The sequence below is a fragment of the Cryptotermes secundus genome, unplaced genomic scaffold, assembly GCF_002891405.2.
Source record: "Cryptotermes secundus unplaced genomic scaffold, Csec_1.0 scaffold1806, whole genome shotgun sequence".
NCBI classification, from domain to species: Eukaryota; Metazoa; Arthropoda; class Insecta; order Blattodea; family Kalotermitidae; genus Cryptotermes; species Cryptotermes secundus.
Genome location: NW_019743678.1, coordinates 272083 through 281898, shown reverse-complemented (window position 1 = coordinate 281898; position 9816 = coordinate 272083). Strand labels below are relative to the sequence as shown.

Sequence of the window (9816 nt, the reverse complement as noted above, 5' to 3'; positions counted from 1 at the left end):
TTCCACCAATAGCTCCACAATCACCCTCACCTATCATCTGGGGCTGGTACAATAGGCCAGAAGTGGCCGCAGTACAAGGGACTTAGTCCCACCCCACTAGCAATAAAAAAAGATATAACTGGAGGAAATTACAGAATAAAACAATTTACAAGAAAAATGAGGCGAGTGTGACATAAAAGAAGCATGACAGACATGAGAAATATATATAAAATGTAGTGGGAAATCTTGGAGATTAAATTATAATTGAAAATAATATTATATTTTTAATTTTTCGCGTCTGGAGTTTAATGTATGACCGCCTTTCTAGAATATCCCAGACAGAAATGTAAGTTTTACCAAAGCCTCAGCAAACATTTAAGTTGCTAACTTCAAGTTTACTGTCAATCTGACAGCGGGTAGGAAGTAGGAGTTGAAGCCGTGATTGGCAGCAACAGAGAAGCTGATTGGTTTCCAAACACATGGTAACCCACTATTGGTTAGCAATGCACTCCTTAATTTCGTCCAATCACGGCTTCACATTCAAGTAGCCTCTTACCGTCAGATATGATGGGGAGGTCCAACCAGCTCACAAGTTATTATTAACTCGAGGAGACCTAAAGGCAGGAATGACTGTGCTGGTGAGGACCAATAAGTATTTAACTGATCGACAACAAGTTATTAAGCAACTCCAAAGTTTAAAGCACAATAGATCATTGAAGGTTGCAGTGCGAGGGCCGGTTTTTATGACTCACCCTCAAACTCATACTCAACTCCAATGTTTGCTGAAAATTTGGGGGGGAAGAAAAAAAACTTCAACAATTTAAGCGGCCTATTTCCAAAACCCGAATTCATACTATTTCATACAGTTGTCTGTAAGGACGTTATTTCATACGCCGTATAATTCTGTTTCAGGGACATGGGATCACTTATACATTTACTCAAGAGCAGTCTCGGGACAGGAGTACTGGCTATGCCAATGGCTTTTAAAAATGGCGGATTCATTTTTGGATCCATCGGAACCGTAGTAGTTGGCATCATCTGTACTCACTGCGTCTACATCCTGGTAAGTAACCAGATCCGACCCAATGAATGGAATTAAACCTTACCTTGTTTCGCAAGTGTAATGTTACGTGCTATTATATAGTTTCTTTTTTCTTTTTTAAATCTAGTGGGGTGGGTCTAAGTCCCTTGTACTGCTGCCACATCTGGTCTATTGTACCAGCCCCAGATGGTAGGTGAGGGTGATTGTGGAGCAATTGGTGGAACGAAGATTGGCAGGGGAAACCGAAGTACTCGGAGAAAACCTGCCTCAGCGCCACTTTGTCCACCACAAATCCCACTTGACCATACCCGGAATCGAACCTGGGCCGCCGCGGTGGAAATCCAGAGACTAACCGCTTGAGCTCTGGCTCAACAATGAATCGACAATGACTCGATGCTACCTTTATTAGTCTTTCAGCTAAAGCATACATACGAACAGAACAAACAGGCCAGATAAACCACTTAAAGACCAGTGGTTCCATGCTTACCATCTGCTTTAACACAATAAAAGTCAGTATTCTACCAACATAATGGGTTTCTGTGTTTCATAAGGTTCCCAAAATAGATTTTTTTTTCGATAAACAGCATTAATAGATTGATTTTGTAGCGGAGACGTATATGACCGTTCAAGTGACTAAGTTACCGTTGTAGCATAAGATACGTAAGATAGGCATGGTCTGCTTTCCAAAGCCTGTAGTGACAAAGAAATTTTGTGTAGTGCACAAGGAACAATTATCAATAACATGTTGTATGTGCGATACGTACACTTGGCAGAGAACAACAAAGAACTCACCCTCTCGTCAGAGAGGAAGTTACGTAAGGACTATAACCGCAAGGTTTCAGCTGCAAAAAATAATAATAATCTGTGATCGTGATCCTCAATGGGCTTGGAGCCAAGACGAACTGATTGGCAATAGATCGCCAGTCGCAAAGTTCCTCGGACTCTGACTCTGACTCTGAATCTGACTCTGACTCTGACTCTGACTCTGACTCTGACTCTGACTCTGACTAATCTGTTGTCTGGGCCAAACTGAGTGCCTATATGATGCCCTGACGCCTGCCACAATAACAGATAAATTTTATGGTATAGTAATAAGAAGTCTAAGGGACCACCATAATATAGTGATTTTTATAGCCATTACGAGTACAAGGCTAAATATTAAATTTTATGAAATTCGGTTGAATATCTCTCACAAATACGATTAATTAAGTTATTTGTGTGACCAACAACGACCGCATCTGTGGTCTAGTGGTCAGCGTTCCTGAGTACAGATCCAGAGGTCCGAAATTGATTTCCTGAGCTACCAGATTTTTTTTCTGAGAAGTAGTGTGTCTGGAACGGGATCCACTCAGCCTCGTGATGATAATTGAGGAGCTATTTCAAGGAAATAGCGGCTCCGGTCTAGAAAACCGAAATTAACGACCGTGGGGTTCCGTTGCGCTGACCACGCGACACCCTCTATCCGCAAAATTTGGTATTAATCTTCGCCGACAAGCAGCGGTCGCTCTGTCGATATAGTTCACTTGCGAACTAAAATCACGGAGTTCTTTTTTTTTGTGTGTGTGACCAACAGCTCCTTGCATCGTAGCGCGATGGCTATATTAGGTACCGGTCTGCAGGGGTCAGATACCGTGTGTAGTCGCTGAAGATACTTCTCATGGATGTGACAATGAATTCTACACGCACAGATGAATGATCGTGCGGAATATAAATGTGTGAATTAACCATTGATAAGATGGCCAGTCAATGCAATGTGAGGATCTTAGTGGTTGAGAGTGTAAACAACTTATTTACAGGAAGTGTAAAAGTGAATGCATAAGGTGTGTTTGAGGATCTGTCGGTTGTGAGAACAGACGCTGCTGTGTTCCTTGATGTGACAACTTGAACTTTGGTTTCGGAGGAAATTATAGCCATCTTCTTCAGGGTAGAAGGTTCTTTTACTGAAGATGGAGGCACTTTTTTCCTAAAATTATTGTTATATTTCTATCATTCGATAATGCATTGCATCCCAGGAGTCAATAATTTTTGTGTATAGGTTAGATGGGCTATTTGTTATCATGAATTTGTTTTCTTTCCAATTTTGTTTTTGTTTCTTCTTCCATTCAGCTTTTTCCTCATTTTCGTTCTATTTTCTTTACATTCTTCGTAATCACAAAGACAAAAACAACACCGTCCAGTGTGACTATTTAAGTTTCTTTGAAATGTTTCGATTGCTACAAGTTACGAAACTCTAAAAAAATGTTGGAGGTCACTTGATACCAACATGTCTTCTCAGTACACAAAATGTGACATGTTTAATGTGAAAAAAACATATTTGAGAATGTAAATACATCGCCTGTAAATGAAATCTAACCATGTACCAAGGTTTGTTTTTATCAGTACTTCCTTGTTAATTCGTGTAAATGTAATAGTACACACGTCAGAATTTTTACGATTAAATGTGACATGTTGTCTCCGTACTATTCGTAGTAAGACACATTCTCTAACTTAGCGTCGATCGATTTTATGGCAGTGAAGAGTAGACTGGGAACTATGAACAACGAGGCAGCCAGGGTCTAATTTAAGGTGTTCTTCGTCGTTTGCCTGGAGAGACGAGTCAATTATGCGAAGATCTTCAGTAATAACTGTTTGTCTTTCTACCTACCTACCTTCTTTTTTTTTTGCTAGTGGGGTGGGACTAAGTCCCTTGTACTGCGGCCACTTCTGGCCTATTGTACCAGCCCCTGATGATAGGTGAGGGTGATTGTGGAGCAATTGGTGGAATGAAGATTGGCAGGGTAAACCGAAGTACTCGGAGAAAACTTGCCCCAGCGTCACTTTGTCCACCACAAGTCCCACTTGACCAGACACCCAGCACATGTTTCGGCCCTAAATGGACATCTTCAGGTGCCTTACCAAGCTAAAACTGCTCACTGCACTAATATTATCCATTCGTCACATATGCAACTGCAAGCTTATTGATTCAAAATGTCGTAATCTTAGCCTCAACGGTATGAGCTGAAGTAGCACACGCTGTAGTTCACTTTATGTAAATCAAATAAAATCTATTGAAATTTTCTTTAAATTTTGTAAAATTGTTATTACACTTCACAAGGGGTGTCGTCNCGAAGGCCACTTCTGCAGACTGGATAATGAGCTCATGCAGTCTTCCTACACAGAGCTTCACACAACCTTCACAGCTTTGCACAGTATTTGCTGCTTAAGCTGCCACTGAATGCTGCAATACTGGAAAAGAAAAAGCTAAGCTATCCCTGTACCAGGCTGTGCAGGTCCATAGGGTTATGAAACGCCGAGGTTCCACATTTTCTAGACAATCGGCTCACAGATGGCGGCAAGGTTGTCAGCCTTACTCGCCGGCTGGCCTACATTAACCCCTCAGGAATATTCCTGGTACTCATTTCTGTTAGAGACTGAGTAGAGCCCACTGTCACAGTGCAGTTGGAAGGAATTGGTCAATTAAAAATCCAATGAACTCACCGGGAATCGAACCCGCGACCTTCCGACTTGTAGCAGAGTGCCTCAACGAACTACTCTACCACGTGCCTCCCCACTGAAATAGATGTGAAATGAAATAATGATATTTCTTTCACAATGTTTTCGTGAGTTGTTTTAAGAGCCAGTCAGCAGATGTTCAGTTTATGTAGAATGAATGTTAGGATAACTGAGGAATACTGAATTGGAAGGGATCTAGAAGAAAATGGTAGTGTCCTTAATGAGACACTCTCAGCCAGAATTTTGACTTGGTGAAGCCATGAATAGGCTCCAAGTGTCGGTACAGAAAAAACCTGTAATTAGCAGTGCCAACAGATACCTCAGTCGGTACTAAATTTAGGTTTGCACCTAACCCTGATAAACCTCTTCCTTTCGTTTCCTAGTTACTAGGCACAGCGGGCAGAATTACATTTACATGTAGGCTGTAATCACGAGCACGTGACTCATGACGTTACCCCGCACTTTTTGAAAACTGAAGTACATGTAATGTCCTTGAAGGTATTACCTGTTCTCCAGTTAAAGGCGACAGCAATTAAGAGCATTGTTAACGACGACGCGAGCTGATAAGCATTCTTGCTGATTTCAATGTTGCAGGTTAAGTCGTCACAGGATCTGTGTAGGAGGCAGAAGGTTCCATCTCTGGGATTCTCAGAGACCGCTGAGGCAGCTTTCAAATGCGGTCCTCCAGGGTTACAGAAATTTTCTACAGCTGGAAGGTAACAAAAGGACATTGCGGGATTTATGGGGCAACAAATTTGGCGATCTCCCCGGAGCCCCCACTAAAGAGAAATAGAAACCAAAGATATTTTATTCATTCCTTCATCAATGGCGCTACAGCCCCCTGTTGGGCCCTGACCTCTTCTTCAATTCTGCAATCTTTCTTACACAGACGGTAAGAATCCTTGGACGAGTATCTAGCCCGTCGCAAGGCCGCTACCTACACACAGGTCAACACAAACACAGAATAAACGCAAACAGATATCAATGTCTTGAGTGGGGTTCGAACCCATGATCTAAGTATTCGAGCAAGCGAAGACAATTCATGTCTCAGAACGCGCGGTCAATATGATCGACCCAAACATATATATTTATCTGAAATCATGAGAAATACGTTGTACCTCCAATTAGTATAATTAATAAGAGCAATAGGTCCGACAAAAGGATTATCATAATCTAAGTTTGATGTAACTGAGAGGGGCCTTCACATTTTGGTTTTCCTAGGGCCCCAACAACTCTAAATCCGACACCTCCATCTTCAGCTTCGGAAAAAATGTTAAGCAAAGAACCAGCATGATCAGGTGGCAAAGTTTCCGTTGCTCTGTAACCAGTCAAGGTTATCGTACACTTCAGGAGACATCAATGAATGTATATGAAGCAATAATGAATTGATTAGCGGGGAAAAAAGAAAGAACTCTGAGAGGGACCTTCTACGGTATCAATTCCTCAACCACCATGAATTATTATTATACCAGTAAGACGTTACCTTCCATGATGAAAAAGGAACAGTATTTTGAAGCCAAAACACATTGGGACTTAAATCCTCTACGTTTAATTTCTTTGTATGTATCTTAATGTTTCATTACTTCTTAAATTAGTAAATGCAATCTTGTCATATTGATTTCAATCAACGCTTATAGTAAGGTAGCAGTAGGCCGCGCCATAGCTCAAGCGGTTAGTCACTGGCTTCCCACCGCGGCGGCCCGGGGTCGATCCCACGTCTGGTCAAGAGAGATTTGTGGTGGACAAAGTGGCGCTGGAGCGGGTTTTCTCCAAGTACTTCGGTTTCCCCTGCTAATCTTCATTTCATCAAATTCTCCATCATCATAATCACCCGGGGCAGGCTACAATAGGCAAATCAGTGGCTGCCGTGCCGAGTGGATCCAGTTGGACTCCACCTCCCACTGAGCGAATTAAAAAAAGGTAACATTATAATCAGCGTTCTAATTACTCGTAGATGATAGAAAGCAATCAAAATTCTTCTGAACCGGAAGTTTAGTGGGTAGTCGTACTCGTCCTCTTGGTGACATTTACGAAGGTCTAGGCAGTAAGTAGAGCATGCGCACTGGTGTGTGTTTCCGGAACTAACTCACTCTCTGTTGCGTTGCCCGCTTCCGTTGAACCACAAAGCATGAACATCCCACCTCTAAAATGTAACTAAACAGAATATAAAGGCGTTCCTTGTTAGCTTACTCATTACATTCCAGTGTACTGGTATTGTTACGCTCAATGCCAACCATGAAATGAAGGGCCAATGTTTATAATCAGAAACACAGAGTCGATAGAAGTACATCGGAAAACATTACCATAGAAGTAGATTCTCAGGGGTTCTCACGATAGTGCATAACATTCAGTATTACTGTGTTTTTGGACTTTGTGCATCGTTCTGTATTCTAAAAACTGGAGAAGTCAAGGAGGATGAGGTGAGCAGGGCACGTAGCATGAATGGGGGAAAGGAGAAATGCATATAGGATATTGGTGGGAAATCCGGGAGGAAGGAGAGCACTGGGAAGACCAAGGCGTAGATTGGTGGCAATATTAAAATGGATCTCAGAGAGATAGAATGGGATGCTATGGATTGGATAGATCTGGCTCAGGATAGGGACCGCTGGAGGGCTCTAGTGAATACTGTAACAAACATTCGGGTTCCATAAAATTCTGGGAAATTCTTGAGTAGCTGCACAATTGGCAGCTTCTCAAGAAGGGCTCGGCTCCGTGAGTGAGTAAGTGAGAGAACACAACGTTTGGGGAGCTGCATCTGTTTCATTCCTGATATAAGGGGGCGGAAAATGTTAGCTCTTCTTAATGGTCCCAACATAGTAGGTGTCTCCCCCTTCACCTGAGGACGGAAACAGGTATTGTTTCCAAAACGTTGTGTTCTCTAGTTTTAAGAATACCGAACGATGGACAAAGCCCCCCCCCCAAAAAAACGTACCAATTCTGAGGACCGTAGAAGTACGTTTTAACGATACCTGTTACAATGATATAATTTTCATTTTCGCTTTAGTCTGTCTAAATGGGTGTTCTTAATGAAAATATGAGATCTACCTATCTATGGCTCTACAGTCATTTGTTGGCCCTTGGCCCCTTTTTTCAGTTTCTCAATCCTATACACAGTCGGTAGTACTCCTTGGAAGGGGGATCAGCCAGTCGCAAGGCCGCTACCTACATATAGAAGAACACAGACACAGAACAAACGCAAACAGATATCCATGCCTTGAGTGGAATTCGAACCTACGATCTAAGTGTTCGAACGAGCGGAAACAGTCCATGCCATGAGTACAGGACTTCAAGGGCTGGCAGTATGAGCTCCACTGTGTCAACGCAGCTCAGGTTTGCTAACTCTGCTCTTAAGTCTGATGAGGCTTCTATTGTAAGACAACTAGCAATATGTGTTTAGGGTTCCTCAAAGGAAGTTGGAGAAGAGGAAAGCAAACAGCCTCATTCTTGACAACCTCTCGAAGGCCACTTCTGCAGACTGGATAATGAGCTCATGCAGTCTTCCTACACAGAGCTTCACACAACCTTCACAGCTTTGCACAGTATTTGCTGCTTAAGCTGCCACTGAATGCTGCAATACTGGAAAAGAAAAAGCGAAGCGTTCCCTGTACCAGGCTGTGCAGGCCCATAGGGTTATGAAACGCCGAGGTTCCACATTTTCTAGACAATCGGCTCACAGATGGCGGCAAGGTTGTCAGCCTTACTCGCCGGCTGGCCTACATTAACCCCTCAGGAATATTCCTGGTACTCATTTCTGTTAGAGACTGAGTAGAGCCCACTGTCACAGTGCAGTTGGAAGGAATTGGTCAATTAAAAATCCAATGAACTCACCGGGAATCGAACCCGCGACCTTCCGATTTGTAGCAGAGTGCCTCAACCAACTACGCTAGCACGTGCCTCCCCTCTGAAATAGATGTGAAATGAAATAAGGATATTTCTTTCACAATGTTTTTGTGAGTTGTTTTAAGAGCCAGTCAGCAGATGTTCAGTTTATGTAGAATGAATGTTATGATAACTTAGGAATAATGAATTGGAAGGGATCTGGAAGAAAATGGTAGTGTCCTTAACGAGGCATTCTTCAGCCAATTTCTTGCAGGAACTGAGAAAAACCATAAAAAAACTTGGGATAACCAGTGCCTCGGCCGAGACTCGAACTGAGCACCTTTTGAAGTAATCATATAGTCACGATTGATCTGTGTGTGTGTGTATGTGACTATATGCGGGGTTTCGTTCGGTGAATAGATTTATTGACCACTTATACGTTGCAACTACAAATTACTACAACAATATCTCTGATCTACACAGTTTACAAATCACTAGCACACGCTGTGTTCTCATTCTTCACTAGACGTATCCTGGCAACGGATATTAACACATTAATTAGAATAGGCTCAGTATATATACAGCACGTATAAAGTATTCTCTTCATAGCTGGACTCTGTCAACTTACACTTAACTGAGTGTCCCCCACTTGTCTTCCTTATAATCACTTTGCACGGACCGAGCAGAAAATACCGCTTCCAACATTAACTATTTTTGTGTGTGTATTCGTTGCCGCGAGAACATGTTTACCGATCCATTGCCTAGAAACGGGTTCCATAATACTGTTATTTATCCGTCTATTTCATAGCAACGTCTGTACACGCTACCTTCGTCTTGTGGTTTGTTTTGAGGTCTTTGCCCAGCAACGGCTCTATATGCTACAGTATAAATTTACAGCGTTACCTCTAGACCATACTGTTCGATACTTTTATTATCGTTTCCCTCTGTGACTTTATCTACAGGTTAGGTGTGTTTAGTTCCACGGATCGCTACTTAATGTTAACAGTAAATGTATCAGGTCAGTACTTCCGGTAACATTTAGTAATATAGGATTCTGGGTTCAGAAACGGTGTCAATTGGCATAGAAATTCGGTAATTTTAGAAAAGAAAAAAAATGGAAAATTAAAATCAATGAAGCAGATGCACTTTCCAAACATATTTGCTCATGCGAAGCATAGAGCCGGAATAGTGGTTAGTTTAGAGACAGGTAAACCGGTGATCGGAGTTCGGATTCCGGTCAAGGTTGTGGCGTATTTATCTTCTACACAACATAGACTGTGATTCTTTTGGCTTCCCACGTTTCCATCAATCGAGCGCCGAAGCGGCCGAAGCGTGAAGCTGACCACTCTCCATCTAGTACCAAGGTTCAGAATAGGGCCGAGCCATAGCTCAAGCGGTTAGTCGCTGGCTTCTAACCGCGGCGGCCCGGGTTCGATCCCGGGTCTAGTCAAGTGGGATTTGTGGTGGACAAAGTGGCGCTGGGG

The 9816-nt window shown here is 42.5% G+C and overlaps 2 protein-coding genes across 6 annotated transcripts in view; one reads left to right on the top strand and one right to left on the bottom strand.

Annotated features, from left to right (window-relative positions):
• LOC111874279 (zinc transporter 9) overlaps window positions 1-9816 on the bottom strand; it is a 97179-nt gene that overhangs the window by 64622 nt on the left and 22741 nt on the right. The window lies entirely within an intron of this gene.
• The window catches only part of LOC111874280 (proton-coupled amino acid transporter-like protein pathetic), a 46812-nt gene that overhangs the window by 19669 nt on the left and 17327 nt on the right, over window positions 1-9816 (top strand). For all 5 annotated transcript variants that reach the window (XM_023869652.2, XM_033755397.1, XM_023869654.2 and 2 more), the window contains 2 exons: window positions 892-1042; window positions 5108-5229. In XM_023869652.2, coding sequence (XP_023725420.1) covers window positions 892-1042; window positions 5108-5229 — 273 coding nt within the window. The remainder of the gene's footprint in view (window positions 1-891; window positions 1043-5107; window positions 5230-9816) is intronic.